The following is a 20,295-nucleotide window of genomic DNA, read 5'->3' on the forward strand; positions in this document are numbered from 1 at the left end:
AGCTGAAGAGAACAATGATGCAAGTAACTTGAAAGATTTGAACAAAAAGCGATCATGCTTTTGTTACTGCTTGCAATCAATTTGCGAAGTTACAAGAATACGAGAAAATTGAAAATAAGGAAATCCACACTGTTAATAATAAAATAGTTGTTGTTTGGACTACATTGTTCGACTTGGATTTTCATCTAAGTTTTGTTCGACTCTTAAATAAATTTGTGAGCAGTATAATTATTTCCTTTGTAAAGACAGTATAGTATGCTATAATACAATATTTGACCTAGTTTGAAAATGTTAGGTTAATATTTAGGAGAGATATGGGGCCGTTTATATACAGTATATGAGCGTCAGTTTATTACTTTAACACTTTCTTTCATTACACACTTATAAAAGTAAAAAATAATAAGTTTAAGTAAAGGAATATTTAATTTACATAACATTATTGCAAAGTTAATAATAAAAAAATTCTTTTAAATGGGTGAAATATATGCAGACATACCTACATATTATGCCACATTGTAGGCCTCTTGTTTTTCTGTACTTATTTCCTATGGTATGATAGTATAGTATATTGTAATTAGGACTGGGCGATATAAGAAATTTCATATCGTGATGCATTGTCAGTTCTGCATCGCGATATAGCGATGTATCGCGATATAGTATTTTTGAAATTCATTTACTTATAAGGCGCAGAAAGTCGGATTTCTACCAAAACTTCATACTCAGATTGTTTTAAATCAATTTATGAATTTGATGTATATGGTTTGCTTAGGAAAGATATTAATGTTATATTCTCTAAAAATGATCGCGCAAATAACGAAAGATTGCTTAGTTAAAAAATAAATAATAAAAAAATAAATAAAATTGAAATGTATCAATATATTTACCTAACAATATAGAAACAAAATTTAAAAAATAAGTTTGTTAAAAATTATTTGTATGCTTAAAGCAAAAGGCTAAATAAATTAAACAAAAAAAAACACTTTTAAAAGAACACTATTTTTTATCGTTATTATTTCACATAAATAATAAAGTTAAATTGAATAATTACCGAATTCTGAACGAAAAAACAAAGTAAGGTTTAATTTCTTAAAAATAAAAACAAAAGAATTATGATATTCGATAGTATATTCAACTGACAATATTGAAATTAAATTAAAAAAAACACGATTATACTCTTTAATAGAACGAAGTGCTAAATGATTTTAAAAAAAAAGAAGTCGCAAACATTACTAATTTTTTTGAATAAACGAAGTTGATTGACTTATGACCCAATCCAAAAGAGGAAAAATAAGTTTTGTTATAATTTCATTTATAAAAATGAAAACAACTAAAGATTTATAAATTTAAAATCAGTAATAAAAACCCATTAAATTATTATTTTATCCAAAAAGTTTTTAATAAATTAAAATAAAGTAAAAAATAGCCTAACAAATTTATTTACTTTTTAATTTAATTCTTTATGGGCACCTTAAATTAGATTTCCGTTTGTAATAAATTCAATAATGTAAAATAATACTTATACATATAATATCAAAATTAATTTTCACATTTAAAAATAAAAAAGAAAGTTTTGTTTCAAAAAAACAATTTACCTAATTAATTAAGAAACACTTCTTTATATATTCTTTTCAATAATAGATTACGTTCAGAACAAGGTAACGACGATCACAAAGTCAGTCCCACTGAAAATAATCTGCAAGAAACGATATCAAGTCGCGACAAAGAAGAAAAAAAAACTAAGAGGTGGGAAACGAACATGCGAGATCACGATATATGTTCTCAAAACCGATTCTGATTCTACAGCTCATCAATCAAGGCCGTTTCAATATAACGATACAAACATCGTCTTCCCCAGCGCGAGTTGGCATCGGAACGTAAGAGATCCTTGCGTGACTTGTATCGCTATATCGTATATCGCTATATCGTTCGTCTTCTTTACTCGACGGCTAAATCAGATTTCTGATGCATCGCCTGGAACTAAAGTCGCTGTATCGGCCTGCCGATACAGGCGTTAAATCGATGTGTCGCGATATATCGATTTATAGCCCAGTCCTAATTGTAATATAAAATCTGATCGAGTTTGAAACTTGTAAATTAATATTAAGAGGAGATATGGAACCATATGCATATATTCAATATATGAGTAACAATTTCTTACTTTTAACACTTTCATTATGTTACCTCACTTCGAAAAGGGGAAAAAAAATAATTTTAAGTAAATAAATATTTTATTTATGTTACAAATTTGCAAAAACCCTTTTTTTTTTTACTAAATATTATTTTTAAATATTGACAAGATAAGTTTTCTATTATTCGAAACCCGAACCCTCGTTGCTTCCTATCATTTTGCCCATTCTTGCTGTCCTCCCTAGAAAAAGCTTTTTTAAGTAATTTCCTGCGGTACGTCAATGGAACCACCTCCCTCTCATTTATAACTGTACCTCTAAATTTCAATTATTGTCTTTCGTGTGTGTAGGGAGAGTAGCTATCTTTGAAAAGGTACCCCACCTTAGAATAGAGTCTTAAATACTAGTGAACCAGAATTATGGCTGTGATAGACAAGATGAACCCCTAGTTGATTCATTGCTGTTTTGTGAGAAGCCGGGAGAGCTGTATTAAGATCACCGTATTGCTGATTGTGAGAGCTGCATTACGTTTAGCAGTCGAGTGAATGCGTTGCAACAGCGCGAGGAGGTCACAAGTCAACCATCCATCAATGTGTTCAAATCAAAGTGGGCGTTTCTGTCAAGGTAGGCGTGTTCACATCACGTCACCAATGACGAGTGAGAAGACAATGTCAACTATCAGAAGGTACCCCAACATAGAATCGTGTCTTATATACCTAGTGAACGATATTTTTGTAGCAGTAGATACACTACAGCGTGGTAAAATATTTTCTTATAATATAATGTCTGACCGAATTTGAAAATTATTGGTTAATATTAGTAGAAGTTATGGGACCATTTATATGTACAATATATGAGTAACAATTTCTTATTCAGCATTCGTAATATTTCATTAGATTATATTATGTTATTAAAATATCAGTATTAAGTAAAAAAAAAATTTATTTGCGTTGCAATGTAGCTTTTTATGTTTCTTTGGTCTTTTTTCTTTAAACGGAACCATATTATCATATAGTGTGGGCCCCCCAGTTTGCCTATAACTATTACTTTTGGTATTGTAGTATAGTATATTATAATATGATATCTGGACGAGTTTAAAAATTATAGGTTAATATTAAGGAGAGAAACTAAGGGAGCAAAATGGGATTGATTCAATGATTAAAAAGATTTTTTCTAAATTTATTTGTTTTAAAATAATAAAATTATGGATATTTTTTTAAAACAGCTTTTTTTTAATTAGTTTAATTTTTGAAAATATATTTTAAAAATGTGAATATTTCTTAAATGATCGAATCTTATTTACCAATAAGTATTTTGATATTTGCTGAAGTATTTTTGTAGTAAAGAGATTTCAAAGAACTTCCTGTTGTTTTTGAGTCTTTCTTCAAATATAAAACAGAGCGATGCAGTTCTCTTTGATTACAGTGGCTAAGAGGTTAAGAAGCAAAAGTTGAATAAATAGGTTATATGTTTAAAAAAAAACTTATTTAACGTAAAAGTAGTAAAGTAATAGGTACATTATAAACGTTCCTAAAAGAACGTATAATTTATGGTTGAGTTTTAGATTAGCTGCAAAAATATGCATTTAAAAAAAAAAGCAATCTTAAAGAACGATTAAGACTTATTGGATTTCGAAGTAAAGTTTATTTAAAAGTATGCGATGCGTAGAGAACGAAATAAAAAAGCTAACACCCTGAATAATTTTAGATTCAATGATAAGATTTTTACGTACTAGAACTCAATCTTAATAGTACTTAGTAGCTTTACATTAAACGTAAGTATTTGATTAGTGTAAACGATACAGATTTACAATTTATTTTTTGACACAGTAAGTAAGTAACGAATGCAAATCTTGAAAATCCAATTGAGGCTTTCCAGAAGACCCTATTTGAAGAAATTTCTCATAAACCATTTATTAGACTTTTGTTTCATTATTATGTGATCTAACACTCTGCAATGTAGGGAGGAAACTTTAATGTCTCTATTTTGTATTTTTTTATAAGATTCAAAAGTTCACTTTTTAGAGAGAAACAACAATCCCATATTCTTTTTTTTTTCCTTCATTTTTTGTAATTTTTGATCTGCAAAGTATATTTAAAAGACTGTCCTTTCTTAATCAATTTTCAGACAGTTTAAAAAAAAAAAAAATCATACTTCAAAACCTTTTGATAGAATATATTAATCAACTGTTTTTTTTTCTTACGTTTTTATCTAAGGAAGTTTGAAAAAGTTCTTTTCAATTTATTTATGAGGCAACTAAAAATTTTAAACTTGCATAGATACTATGTAGCAGACGACGAAAGAAAATTAATTATTCCTGTAAAAGATTAACGAATAAAATCTATAGTTGTTGTTCTACAGTTCTAAAAAATATTAAACATATTATCTTAACTTTCCACGCTCGTGTTATGAATAAAGTGTTTTTGGATTACTGTTTATTTTATGTGTGTGGACGAAATATTGATAAAATTATTAAAATCGATATTTCTAAATGGACATTTTCTAGAAACATTTTTTTTTCTCGCAAAGGAATGATCGTAAAAACTCAGTTCAAGATCACTTCGGTCAGTAAGTGGATTTGTGACCACTCTGATCAGCTTGCGTAGACACCAAGGGTACGCGGGCTAACGAAGCAGCGGTGGCAGACCCTCTGCCAGGGTGTAACTCAAAGCCACTCTTGAGCAAAAATCTGCGCGTTATTATTATTTTTTAAAATTTTTCCCATTTAAAATCAATTTGGCACCTTCGAGATCTTAGTTGGCATGACAGATGAAGATACGGAAGTGTCCCCTATAACATTAAAAACATTTGTCTAATAGAGAGACAGATAGCACAATACAGAGAAGATGGAGCATGGTGGCTCAGGGGATTCCGCACCCGGTTTGCACCAACTACAGTGCTGATGTAAAATATCTTGAGTGGTAGACGGATCATGGGTTAGAGTCCCCTTGTCGTCAGGCTAACCATGGGAGGTTTTCGTGGTTTTCCTCTCTAATGCAAATGCGGGTTAGTTCCATTAAAAAGTCCTCCACGAAGACAAATATCTCCCAATACTAGTCATAGGTGTTCCCTTGTCTTCTGGATTTGATTAAAAATTAGAAAACTACTGAGTTAGTTACATTACATTACAGCACATTGGTAGTCAAGAACCCAAAAAAATTGGGGTAACTGCTCTACGACTGTTTTAAAATACAATAAAATACAGAGAAGGTCCTCTGTGGTAGACGAATCATGGGTTAGAGTCCCCTTGCCGTCAGGCTGACCATGGGATGTTTTCCTCTCCATGCAACTCTAATGCTGGTTAGTTTCCTAAAAAGAGTCCGCCACGGAGACAAAATTTCTCCCAATATTTGATCCATGAGTTCCCCTGTCATCTGGATGGGGTAAAAAATTACATAGCTAAGGAGTTGAACGTTCATAGACGTAAAGAAGCCAAAAAATTGGATTGGCTGTTCAACGACGGCTATAATATTGAGAAGGGCGGCTGAGAGGATAGAGCACTTGCCTCCCAAGAAGGTGACACGGGTTCGACCCCAATGATAGCTGGTCCATCCGAATTCCGCACCTGGCTCGCACCGACAATAAATACCCTCAGTGAAAGACAGGTCACGGGCTAAACTATTCGCTTGCAGTCAGGCTAACCGTGGAAGGTGCTCTTCTCTATATAACGCAAATACCGACTATTTGCATCAAAAAGTCTTTCACAATGGCAAATTTCTCCCCAATAATTGATTCAGGAGTTCCCTTGTCTTTCGGATTGGGTTCAAAATTACAAGGCTACGGTGTTGAACATTAGTGGTCGTAAACCCTAAAATGGGGTTCGCTGTTCAACGTCGGTTATAAAATAAAATACAGAGAAGGGCATAGCGAAGAAAAAACCAGGGTGAAAGCGGGATTCGAACCCACAACTTCCACTCCTAGAATCAAATGATTTATTCTAATTTCTGATCTTTTTTTAAGATGTTTACCTAATAGTCTGCTGAGCACCGTTAACTTACCTTTTATAAAATTTGCATTCCAGAATAAAAATAAAAAATCTAAGTCCTGTAGTGATAGTTAGGAGACGGTATCCAGCAGATCACGGAGCAGTGTGCGGGTGGAGGACCACTTCGTTCTGTCTGCGTAGGATCCAAGTTAAACTGTTCTGCCGTACTTTACTGTAGCACAGTTTAATGAGGACCAATACCGCACACCCTCGGTTTCTGCGCAAACTGATCTAAGTGGTCACCCACCCGCACACTGACCGCAGCCAGTGATGCTTGACTTCGATTATCTGCTGGGAACCGTGTCCTAACCATCAGTCCACTGCGGGACGATTTTGATATACAACTACAGTCACTCGAAAAAATGACTGTACAACCAAAAAAAAAAAAATCTAAAACGTCATAGAAAACAAGTAAGCTAAAAGCGTGAAAATATTTTCGCACAATCTTTCGAAATTTGTTTTAAGCCAACAATTTTTTTGATTGCAGCATTTGAATTTGCTTTTAGCATTGATTGAGTATAATAACCAAAACAGTATTTTTAAATTAAAAAATTTGACAAAAATAAGAAAAGGTTTTTGAAACTTAACTAAATTGTAATTGCCCTGAGATTGACTTGTCTAAAAGTTCTTGTGCTTGTTTCTTGTGATTGCATTGTTGATCATGAATTTTTAATACGCCAAAGAATTTAATTTATGTGAATGTTCGTGAAATTATGTAAACATGTCAATTAAGCATTTAAGTAAAGGAGCTTTTTTATATATTCTTATTTCGGTCGTTTCAAGTAGCAGTTTAAATTATACAGGGATATATTCGTAATCTGATCTGTGACGCCAACTTAATTTGCCAAGAACCAGGTTATCCAGGAAACACATCGAGAAATAAAATTATCTGCAGGGATGGGGCGTATATGGATATCATCAAATCAAAATAGTATTTCTATTTTTGCTTTATTTAGGTTGATAGTCCAATTGTTATTTTTGAGCTAGTTTTAGTTTAAATTTATTATAACTGCTCTCTTTTATTTTAAAGTTTTATTTGGGGGGAAATTACTGAATTGTGTAGGATATTATAAATGGTGTAAGTTTGGTGTGCTAAATATTTCTTATGTTGTTCTGTAACGATGTAAACAAGAAATTTACTCAATCCTGAAAGATAGCAAAACTGAAATAATTCATTTGCTAGTTTAAGACAGTGCTAAACATTCAAGGAACCAGTTCATTTGTTTTTTTTTCTAGATAAATTTGTGTGTATTCTGTAATACTTAGCTTTGTTAATCTGAAAAGTTCTGATGTTTTTAATCATTATTACTTCTCAGAATTCCAATTGCTATTTTTAATTGAAATATTATCTTTATTTCATTGTTCTGTAACTTTTATATTAAGATACTAAATAATTGTTCATTCTAGACCTTAAAAAGGGCTGGGCACTAGAAACTGGAAAGAGCCGCTGAAAAAGGGCGCCCATTATAAAAAAGAGCATTATTTTAAAATATTTGCTTTATGTTTAGGACACCCAAAATATAAAAAGTTTTTAATTTTATCACTAAATAAATTTTTTAGCGGTAATTAGTTTAAATTAAAAAAAATTATTCCTTAATTTAATTGGTACATTCTATAAGTTGATTTTAAAGTGAGCGTTATTATAAAATTTTGAAGTGCATAAAAAAGTAGCTATATGATTCGAGAGTTGGTAAGAAATTTACATTTTTGTAAAATCTTCCGATTGTTTTTCTTTTCGTTGACAACTACGCTTATTTATGTACTTAATTTTTAAAAAAATTTTCTTTCCTATCTAGGTGTCAAAAATCAGATTGTATTTCTTCTTTTCATGTTGCTTATTCATGCACTCAATTTAAAATATTTTTTTCTTTCTTATCTAGAAGATGAAAATGTTGGACATCTCTTTTTGGAAACTGAAGATTGCAAACATGAAAGAATTAATGGTGGTATCATTGGTAGTCTAAAACAAGAAGCTATCAGCTGATCTAATGGTTAGTTAATAATTATAACAATAAACTTAATTTTTACATTCAATTTTTATACTTTGATTATATTACAGAAATGATTGTGCTCCGTAAAATGTACAAATTTTTCACTAGTATTTGAAAGTTTGACAAATAATTTTATAACAAACATTAAAGTTATTTTGCATAGATCATTATTTCTTTTGACTAAAGTAAAATTTTGAAATTTCTCAAATGTGGCTGACTTTTGATAAATAATTATTCTTATTATTTTAATAAACACAGATTCAATACAGATAAAAGCTAAATATAATTTTGAATGTTTTTCTTAAGAAAAAGGAAAAAAAAAGGCAAATTTGTTTTAATGAAATAATTTTATGGATAAATTAAAAATGAAATTTTATAATTTTTATTATATCACTTATTCAAACAACAAATTTTATAAATTTGAATTTTATTCTCATGATAATTGAGGATCTTCTTCATTTAACACAGTTTATCGTATCGCATTGAAGAAAAAAAATTTCTTCAAAATGCACCAATTTTAATTTAAATGATTTACTTTTCTACATAGAAGGTTTAGAAAAATACATAAAGGTGTACAAAATAAAGTACATTGTGAATGTGCAAAAATAGTGTCTTAGCACTGTTCGGATGCAAGGCACGTTATTTTTAAAAGTTAAACCCTATTCTAAATTTATAAATTTCAGAAATGTTTCAAACAAATTTCAAAGGAAAACATCAGGCAAGACTTTTAGCTAGCTTACATTGTAGCATTTATGATCAGTGTAAGAAAAAATGTACCCTAAGCATTAACATCTTAGTTTTATTCATTATTTTTGAAATATCTTACTAATAATTACTTTTTCTATTATGAGACAAAATTGATAGTAATTGAAGGCAAGTAAGCAACTATGCTGACATTATTTGCATGATTTCAAAATTTGAGCAATTATTTTATTTCAATAGAAGGAAATACATAAGATGGCTATTCTCTTATGTATTATTCGGCATAAAATAACGTAATTTTCAGGTATTTCTTGGTGAAGTTATTATTTTTTTTTTAAAGTGAAATATTTGTGCCAGACTCTTGCTCTTCTTCTGAAGTCATTTTTTAAATTTTACTTCAATTTTTTTTCCTTCTTGGGGAGATTGCTTAGAAAAAACCACTCACAAGAATTTACAGTAGGGAGTTAAAAGCAATTACATAGGAAAATATTTACATAATTAAAAAATAACTAAGCCAATAATTCTCTTTCTTGTGCATTTTAAAATTTATAATAACTACTGAGTTTATTAATTGATAAAGAATGAGTTCATGTGCCTACAATATGAATTTTAACATGTGGGTAATTTATTAATTTATTTTTGTAACATAATAGACCTGCTAAATGTAACTAAGGTTCCGATTTTCAGTTTTGTTACTTTAATTCATTCATTTACTATTTATCTTCATTACTACTTACTTTTACCTACCTTACATTACCTTTTATATTTTTTACATTCTATTACGTAAACACTTTTTGAATGGTTATCGTTTGTTAAAGGTTTAAAATCATCCTATCATTAATTTTACTTAGTGTTAAATTCTTCTAGTCTATTTCTTATTACAGGAATACGAAAAGTGCTATGAGCATTGTTGTAAGTAGGGTGTCAGCACTGTGAAATGCATATTTATCAACAAGCTTAATTTAGTAGAATATAAAGTCATATCTGTAAAATAGGCTACAGCAGATAAGATACTGTAAAATTTATATTTCAAAATTAGCTGCTTATAAGTTATATTTTCCTACATTATTTAGATATTATATTTTCTTCTATAAAACAGCAATTAAAATGTACTGTTAGTTACTAAATTTGCTGCATATATAACAGTCTTAACTTTTTTTTTATCTGTATTTTTTCAATCCTTTTTTTTCATTCAATTATTTTTTTTGTTTCTTCTTTTTAACTATCCCATGCTTTTGGATTTTGTAACTTCGCAAATACCCTGGGTATTTGCCCTGGTGAATACTTAAAATTCATAAATGCCTGGGTATTTATGAATTTTATTGAAAATTCTATTATCATGTTCTTTTGGGTGTTAAAAAATAATATATATATTTAAGATACAATTAAGTTCTACTAGGTTGTTACTAATTAACTTCTAACAATTAAGTTGTTAGAAGTTAATTAGTTATTAACTAAGAAAAATTCCTTTGTAAATTATTGGAATCATAGTATTTTAGTTTTTATTTGAGAGTGACTATGGTTTAATCATCCTGAAGTTCACATTTTGATTCATAATTCCCAATGCAGGGGTAGAAGTCCTCCTATATTTCCTATTTTTCCTATATTTTTACAAAAAGCTTAGAAAGCCTCCTATTTTTCCTTTATTTCCTATATTTTTCAAAATTGGCCTATATTTTTTCCCTCTAATATTTTTTTTTTACTATAGAAGACAATTTTCTAGATTTTTCTTTCCTCAAATAGTCATGATCATTTTGAAATTCACTTGTCCTCTATACTGCTTAATGACAATGGGTAAGTGAACACATAGTGTTCTCCCCCCTTCCCTATCTCTTGTTTTAGTGCTTTCTAAGCATATACTACTTTCTATGACTTTTTTTTCTGAGTAGATGGCAAACTAAATTAGGTTAATATTTTGCTTCAAAATGTTAACTTTCAATTAGATTATTTAAGTTTTTATTTTATTATGTTTGATTAATTTGTTTTTATATTTATTGTGTTTAATCTGTTTAATTTATAAGTACAAGTAGAAGATGCCAAATCATTTGACACGATTTCGTGATGATTGGCTTGATTTAGAGGATAGAAACAATGGTCAAAAAGTTTAGGACTGGTACCAAAAAAGGTAAAGATGATTATAATGCCTACTGTACTGTTTGTCTGGCTACTGTAAACATCAGTAATAGTGGAAAAATTCAGCTTTTGCAGCATTCAAGCTCTAGAAAACGTAAAAAGACTTTTAATGAGAAAAAGGATACTTCTCAAAAGCGTCTCGTAATTGCTGCTGGCAATAGTGTTTGTTTGGAGCCAGGAGCCAGCTCTACTGAATCAAAAAAAGTATGGACTCTTACTTCTGAAGACAAAATATTGCAATCTGAAATTATATGGACAATCCATGTTGCCCTGAACAATTATTCCTTTTTTGTCGCAGGATGCTATAAAAGAAGTATTTTCATCTGTCTTCCTAGACTCAAATTTGTGCACTGGGATGACCTTATGTTCCACCAAAGTGTCTTATTCTATATCACATGGACTTGGTCCTTACTTTTTGAAGCAAATCACCAACGAATTCAAGAGAGAAAAACCTTATTACTCATTAATGTTTGACGAGACCCTTAATGAGCAAAACTTGAAACAACTTGATGTGCACATTCGATATTGGTGCTCTTGTGATGGTGGTATATCCGAGAGATACTTGGGTTCAGAATTGTTGGGGCATGCAACTGCTCTCAACATTTTTAATGCAATATAATCAATTCTAAATTCTTGTGAAATAGATTTAAAGCATATAGTGATGCTTGGGTCTGATGGGCCGAATGTTAATAAATGTGTTTTTCAACTATTCGACAAAGAAGTTACAGAGATTGGGAAGTATGGATTAATAAATGTGGGCACATGTAATTTACATGTTATTCATAATGCCCTTGGAAATGGTTTAGCTATTGAAGAATTTGGGAATATTATTGACTTTTTGGAAAACATTTATTCATGGTTTTCCTAATTTCCTTCCAGGCAAGAGGATTTCAAAAAGGAAATTGATAATTTTGGTTGTGAATATTCTAAAGTGTTGCGATACGTGAGCAACAGATGGCTTTCTGTTGTTACTGTCTGCGAAAGAATCTTGCATCTTTTGCCTTCTTTAGAGGAGTGTTTTATAGAAGATCTACCTAAACAGAAAAGTAGTTTGGTAAAGCTTTATAGATTTCCAAGCATTAAAAAAATCTTAGAAGATCCTTTATTATCAGCTTATTTACATTTATTTACATTTCCTTATCAGTGTTGGATCAATTTTTGATAATATTTTAAAGCTATTACATAAAAAAAAAACTCATTGATTCACACTTTATACAATGAGTTAAGTGATTTGATAATAAAAATCATGCGACGCCAATCACCATTCAACTGCGGAAAATTGTTTATATAATTTTTTTTATCAAATTTTTTATAGTGTTTTATAATTAAGTTTTAAAGTTATTCATATATGATCCGTGCTTTTCAATTTAATTTAGATCTTTTTTGCCCTATTTTTTATTCCAGAAAATCCTATATTTTTTCCTAGAAAATCCTATATTTTTTTCAAAACAATCCTATTTTTTTCTCATTGGTCACTTCTACCCCTGCATGTTTCATATCTTAGAAATATATTTTTGAAATATAAAATATTTTTCAGATTTTAAGTATTTTATTTTAGAAAATCATACAAAAATTTCACTGCATATGAATACTATGCAATCAAACTCCGATCTATATTAAGTTGTAAAAAAAAAAGCAAAACTAAAAAAACTGTTTTTTAATAAACAGCTTGAAAGCTTTTTTCTATAACTTGAACAGAAAATCATTAGAAAATAAGCATTTAATGATGCATTTTTTTAAAATAAAGTATTTATTTAAAAAATAGCGTTAAAATCGTTTAAAAAAAGGTCATTAATATATCCCTTTCGGAAAAAGAGATACTTATACAAATTTTACCATATGAAAATAATTCTAACAAAGTGAATATTCATAATAGTAAGGAAAATTAAATCTATGAACACAGATAAATTAACCACTGTCTAAATTGTCTTGTTTAATTGTCTAAATTGTCTTGTATTTTAAAGATTTGTTTTGCTCATACTTCACAAAATATAAAAATTAAATTGTTTACTTTAATATTTTTTGAAAAAATGATTTTTTTTATTTTTAATATCATTAAAATATCAAGGAATTTTTTAAAAAATCATCTTTATTTTTTCTAATAATATGTAGAAAAAATATTTGTACAAAATATCAACTGATTTTGAAATTACATTAAAAAAAGCATTTATTTTAAATAAAATAGTTACATAGTTATTTTTTTACAAAAATTTTCCGAAGGAAATTTCCTGTTTTAGTTTAGTTATTTAATGTAAATATTATATTTATGGAATTAATAGAAATGAACACAGTTTAGAAAGTTTAAACTCATCCCCTATGCATAGAAATTTCTTCTATTTTATCCAGTTAATGCCATTTTCTTAAAAAAAATGATTTTTTCTTGAAAAGCACTCAACCTTCACATAAATCTAACATAAAGTCTACTTTGTGATATTGCACAATACCTTTTTACATTGCTTTTTATTGTGACAATTCAGCTCCTCTGCTAGGTATTTATTGTTTTTTGAAATATTTTTCCTGGAATTAATATACTTTAGTGTTCATTTTTTGAAATTAAAAATGTTATGTTATTGCCAGAACTATAAGCAGGGCAAATGATGATTAGATATTTTAAAAATGACAAAAAGTTATAAAAGCCTTGATTTAGGGTACTACCCCAAGGCAGAGGTAAATACCCATTTATAAATACCATACTTACTGGGTATTTATCCGACCACATCTATACCCATGCAGTGTTTGGCTAAATTTGAATCGAAAAAACTCCTAATAAATATAAAATAATAACTATGAAATATGTAAACTTTTAATTGCTGCAATTTTTGTAGTCTTTATCAAATTATCTTATTTTTCTTCATTCTCAGTGACGGTATATATTATTTAAAAACCTATTTTATGTATGAATTTTTTGTTTTGTTTATAAAAATAAATAATTATAATAAAGTTTGCATAAAACTCTGAAAAGTTAAAAAAAAATTATACCTTAATATTTTGAACTTTTTTTAAAAAATTTTTCATGCAACAAATTTGTCCTAAAAAATTTTAAGCAGAGGAACTTTTTTTAGAGGAAAGCCTCAGAAAAAAAGTTTAGCTTTTAGGCACATTCAATCACCTAATTATTCTTTAGTTAGATGAGAACAATCACAAATTTATCTTAAAAATAATAAAAATAGAAATCAAGGTTTATGTGTCATATAAACTAAAAAAGTAAAAAAAATGCTATTAGTTTTACGCATGCTATTTTCTCTTTGCTTAATCAGATAAAAGTATACTGAAAAATAAAAATCTGCAATGCCTTTTTTGGTAGAATATAGATTTTAACAATACTTGATTATTCTAAAATTCTCAGTAATTCCCATTAAACTTTGTTCAGCAATTTAAGCTTCTGAAAATGTGTTGAAGAACCTAATTTTTTTTATTGATTTTCTGAAAAATGTATTTTCTCCTTCAGAATTTAAAAGAATAAATTTTATTTGGGTAACAAAATAGCAGGCTCTTATAATAATTCTTGTTAACGGCATTGAAGCAGATTAGTGTCTTAAAATACTTGTACAAATATTTTAAAGGCAAAATACACAAATACAAAATTAAAAAAGTCATTATAATGATGTATTATATAGCTATTATAGAATTATATGTAATTATTATAGAATTAAAAAATTTTTCAAAAAGAACTCAAAATTTAGATTTTTTGTCTTCTATTTTTATGTCTTAGATTTTTATCCAATTAAGTTACCTCATACTGTCATGAATTGTCTCATACTGTCTTATAAGTATATTATCTAAAAGTAATTCTCTCTCATTATCAAAATCTGAGAAGAGATTGTTGTTAATAAAAATAATTAAAGGCATGCTAACAGACAATCTCTGTGCATATTTTTTTTTCAATTAAAAGTAAACTAACAAAAAATGATTATTTGATAAACAGCTTGAGAGCGTTTTTTTATAATTTTAACTATAAATTATAAGAAAATAAACTTTAAAATGTGCATTTTTTTGAAAAAAAATATTTAGAAATTAGTTTTAAAATTTAAAATTACTTAAAAAATTTATTAATATGCTCCTCCCCGACCTCTCCCTAAAAATATACTTATATTATAGAATATTGACCAGTTGAGAATAGTTCAAACAAAATAAATGTTTGTAAAAGTAATCTGAATTTAACCTATAGACACATAATTTTACCAATGTGTAATTGTTATTAAAACAATGAATTAATGTTTTTAAAAATGGAATCTGAATAAAAAGTTAATATTTTTAAGAGAGAGAGTCCTATTTTTATAAAAAGGGTAAAGAGGGTACATTTATTGGGATCAAAGGGTTAGCTGGAAGGGTTGCCCTTCACAAATGAGTTAAAGAGAACACTGGTATTAAAATATACTGTTAATGAATTTCTTCTAACAAAATAACTAAATGTTGCATTTTTAGAATGTTTTTCAATGCCATTGAAAAATTATAGTTATTGGAGATAAGATTTTGTTTTTTCTGATCAATAATATAAAAAATGTTTAGTTTAGTGTGTCTTAAAGAACATTTTCAAGCTCTTCCAACACTTATGTATCTTTGAATTATTAGTTACGTTATATCATTAGTATTGTTAAAAGTTTCATATTGTTGTATTAATTTTTAAAAAATTTTTAAATTACCTTTTTCAAACTTAGGAAGTTTCTAATAAGCTGAACCAATTGCATTCTATTTATCCTTTTACAGTTATTTCCAAATAATGTAATGTAAACAATTGATAACTGTTTTTCCAAGTTTATAGCTTCTTGGTAAAGCCCAACATTATTTAGCAATTTTAACATATTTTTATTGAATCCATTTTGATGTTCATATTTGATCCTTTTACTGTTACATTATTTGGGCAAATTAGTTTAAGCTTTTCCCTACCATTATCACATTATCATTATTTTAAATTAGAAGTCATTCAAATATTATATAAGCATATTTTTGACAATTTCAAACACCTCCCTTATCAGCAAAATTAAGTAAATTTCAAACCTTTTTCCATGTGTCAGGATATTGCATCACCCTCTGGTTTTTACTTTCTTTTCAGTACTAATTTAATTTAAGGATAAAATTCTAATAAAAGATATTAACTTTGTTTTAAACGAGTATTATATACAACTAATAAAAGCTAATATAAAAATTATAAGAACACTCCCCTTTCTTTCGCCGTTTTTTTTTACTATAAAAATAGTTCAAGGTCAGTTAAATGGGAGTCTGATTTAAATTTGGAAAAAGATCCTTATCTACCCCTCTCCTGTGATTGGATATCAAAATAAAAGTAGGGTGTGGGAAAACCAACAGGGAAAATGAGATCTTCAACAAAACCATGTCTAATATTAGTCTTGTTTTAACCATGCACTATTTTTAATGTGTGTGGTTTTTGCAACTTTTTATTTAATTTGCTTACGTGTGAAAATTAAAGTTTTATTCCTATTTGAAAATCTGGTGATTTCTGATGTATTTAATTTATTAGTCATAAGTATGAAATGGTAAAAAAATTTGCACCAATGAAATTTTCAAAAAGCTCCAATGAGTAAATTCTTGAAGGTGAAAAGGGAATACATAATTTTTCCCTTTTTCTTCTTGGATTATCTTTCACTTTGATATTTAGAAAGCCAGAATTTTTAGCAGACAATTTTCGTTTCTGTACATGGCTTTAGTTACCATTCGGGATGCAGTATTTTTTTCAAAGTTTAAATATAATCATTGTGTTAACTTCATTTAACTTTTTTTTATCATTTATGAATTTAGATTTAATATAAGGATTGGATATTAAGCAATTCTTCCTTTTCTTTAGGAAATAAGTAGAATTAAAAATAACTTTAATTTTATAGAATTTTTATTAATGTTTTTGTCATGATTATCGTTTTCTCGGTTTCTGTAAACATATAAAATCTTGATAATGAAACTGCAAAATACATCTAATTAAATTGATTCATGCAGTTAAGTTGGGAGTTATTGCTTTGAGTTTAATTCACTTATAATTGAGACTGTTCCTTCATAAATTTTTTATCTTCATAATTTCTTAAATTCATAGTTGATTGCTCAATTTGTATATAGTTTAAAATTACTCCAATTTTCTTAAGTATTTTTAATTGATGAAAAATTGCATCATATTATAACTTCCGAATTGTTATTTTTTTATGTATATATATTTTGCTTTAATTGTAAGTACTATTTTACATTTGATTGATAATTCATATTCACTTATTTTCAAGAAAGGGTAAAAGTATAAAGCAAATAATTCAAAAATAATTTTACAACTATGGCACATAAAAATGCCTAATGTAAAAAGTTTTATAGATTGTGCATGTTTTACAGGGAAATGCCCCAAAGGCAAAATATTACGCTTTAAACTTTCAGTTCATTTACCTTTAAATTAAGAAAAACTTTGTAGCTCACCTGCAGTTGTGGTGTAGCATTTAGACTTTCCATTTTCTGTTGAATGGTTCGGATTTTAATAGAATATTTATTATCTTTAACTTTCTTTTCCAAAAATGAATTATTGAACATGTTTAATCAATTGATAAATTATTTTAAAAACAAAAAATATCAGTACCTGTTTAATTTTATCTTATTAAAACATATGGATTAATTAAAAATTCATAATTTAAGTTAAAAATTTTTTGTTATTTTATTTAAATTACAAAATTAAGTTAAAAAATTTTGTAATTTAAAATTTACATCAAAATGTTATAATTAGTTAAAAAATAATGGAAATATTTTGATTAAAAAAAATGTATTAATTTTTGTCTTGAAAATTTAATTTTTGAAAAGAATTAATTTTGATTTAAAAAAAATTATAATTTATAAATTGAATAAAACTTATTAAATAGTTATTAACCTTTTTAGATACAGAAATTTAAATTGAACTCCTGACCTCACTGGTAGACACCACTATTACACCACGAAAAAAAAATTAACTAAACCAATATTAACTTAGTTTTAATATAAACTAAAATACGCGTTTGAAAATAATGAAGTTGTATTTCTTGAAACTGAAATGAAATCAATTATAATAGTTAAATAAAAATAAATAAAATTAAAAAATACTTGTTTTAAGGAAAAGTTTTCAGCAATTTTTCAAAATTGCCTCATGCAAGCAATACACACCATCTCCCTTCCCACAAATCATGATGTCATTTTCGACCAATAGCGTGTCCTGGCTATTCTGAAATTTAATCGCACGTTTAATTTGCGCCCTATCTTCACCACATGCTCCTTAATTTAGAGCTTAATTTTGTTTTAATGGGAATTTTTGAGATGTGTTCCACCCTTGTTAGATACAAACTTGTTTGCATGCAATCGCTTGTGAGAACTAAACAATAATATTTGCTTACTTTTTCTGAATTAGACTAAAAATCCCAATTGAAATTGCAAGCATTCTCTTTGAATAGAATTAAATTAATTTTGTTCAGTATATTATGAACTGATAACATATCTATAAGACTGCTTTAAAACTCTACTACGCTTTTTAGTTTGTCTCAGAAAGATATTTTTGAGCAATTATATAGTTTTTTTTGCAAATTCAAGAATGGTATTTATTATAAGGATATTTTTTTTGTTGTATAATTTAAATATTTTTAGATTTTGTCTGTTTTATTTTCTAAGCATTTCTTTTGTGTATGTGGATAAGCAATTCAATACTGCTATTTGAATTACTTTGTTGTTTTTGTTTTCTTTTATTACTTTGAAATATTTCTTGTAGTTTGTGTTACTAAAAACTTTTAATTTTATTTCAAAAATTCATTTATTCCTTAGATGTTGTTGAAAATTTTTATTTTATACTGTAAGTAAACTTATTTATTTAATCTTGTACATTTTGACAATAATTTGTTTATAATAAATATTTCTATCAAGTGGAATATTTTTTCTAACTTTTATCTAAAATTTAACAAGAGTTAACTTAGAAGTTGGAATTGCTAATGTGTGTTTTGAAGACTTTTATTTATCTTTCAGGTTTTGAAGAGGTTATTTATTTGTTATTTCTTAAATTAAAAGTTCATGCATTTTTCTTAATATGGTCACATACATTTTCCTTAATATGGTCATATATTTTTCTTAATATGGTTATTAAAAAATTATATAGTATTTTGATGAATATAGAACCATAGTTTTTGATATATATAATTTTCTCAAGATTCTTAAAATAAGATCCTTAATACATTGACCTCTGATAATGTTTTTAGATTTGCTATTCCTTTTTCTTTTCACTAAGAATGTCCTTTTTATATTGACACTTTAATATTTGAATATATATATATATTTACCAGCAGGCTGTAAAGTTTCACATTTATCAAAAGTTTCTTATTTTCTATGTTTGCAGTAAATTTTAGTTGAATGTTAAATAACTGGTAGATTCTTAGGGGATATTCGAAGAAACATTTAAAATTTCTCTTAAATACTTTTTAGAGAGGGGTTTACTAACAGAGCTTACTAACAGAGAGCTTGATGACATTTTTTAATTCTGTTACATTCGTTTGAATATTTTAAATAGTTTAAATATCATGTGTATGTTTCAGTAAAATATTTCACTAAGTTTGTAAACTTGCAGTGACTCATGCTAGTAAATGATGTTAAGTAAAATATGGAACTAAAAAAAATAAATAAAAAATACAAATTAAAAATTGTATGCAAGTTTCAATTAGAGTGCACAATTGTGTACAGTTACATTAAAACATCTTTAATGCAAAGTACCATGCAGAAAACATTACAAAAACAAACGTTGCAAAAGTGTGAAATATTTAAATCAGCCTATGAGAAAGGGCTTAAAAAGTACTTAAGAAAAATCAGCGTGACAATTTTTTTACTGCTCTTTTTATTTTTTTAAATTTAGTTATATGTGTTTTCAAATTTTTTTTATATCTATTTGTAATGTTTTTTTATGTAATTAGTGATTGTTGTTAAACAGGTTGTAATGCAAAATCTGAGAAGACTGATCACCTTTTCTGATTATAAAAGCAATTTGTCTTTACATATTTCCTGAAATCCGGGTTAATAATTGAAATAAAAATACCATTAAAGGAAAAGTATAAATAAATATAGAAAGTAGATAGAAGAATAAGACAGAGAAATAAAAGAAAAAATTTTACAGAAGGCAAATTTTGGACATAGAGAAAAAAAAATTTTTTTCGGATATTTTGCTATTAAAGTGATAAAAATGTAAGGTAAATAATAAATAAAGTGAAATAAAGACAATACTGAAATCTTAGACTTGACAATAACAACCACTGTGTCATTTTTTTAAATTTTGTTTTCAAACAAGGTAAACAATACTCAAGTCTAATTCCAGATTGAAATTTTTCCTGTAAAAATGTTTTTTGTGTTTTACATTTTAAATTACACATTTTTA

At 27.4% G+C, this 20,295-nt stretch overlaps 1 protein-coding gene across 10 annotated transcripts in view; it reads left to right on the top strand.

Moving 5' to 3' along the window:
* The first annotated feature begins 6,551 nt into the window (after positions 1-6,551).
* Positions 6,552-20,295, top strand: part of LOC147812633 (SPRY domain-containing protein 7-like) — a 40,606-nt gene continuing 26,862 nt past the window's right edge. For 3 of the 10 annotated variants that reach the window (XM_087162514.1, XM_087162519.1, XM_087162517.1), the window contains exons 1-2: positions 6,562-6,851; positions 7,992-8,102. In XM_087162514.1, the coding sequence (XP_087018640.1) occupies positions 8,100-8,102 (3 nt within the window). In that variant the 5' untranslated portion in view covers positions 6,562-6,851; positions 7,992-8,099. Of the gene's footprint in view, positions 7,068-7,991; positions 8,103-20,295 lie in introns of all 10 variants that reach the window. The other 7 variants (XM_087162513.1, XM_087162518.1, XR_015433510.1 and 4 more) reach the window with 7 other exon arrangements.

This window comes from Parasteatoda tepidariorum, chromosome 4 (genome assembly GCF_982258835.1).
Source record: "Parasteatoda tepidariorum strain Cologne lab strain chromosome 4, Ptep-v5.0, whole genome shotgun sequence".
Classification (NCBI taxonomy): domain Eukaryota; kingdom Metazoa; phylum Arthropoda; class Arachnida; order Araneae; family Theridiidae; genus Parasteatoda; species Parasteatoda tepidariorum.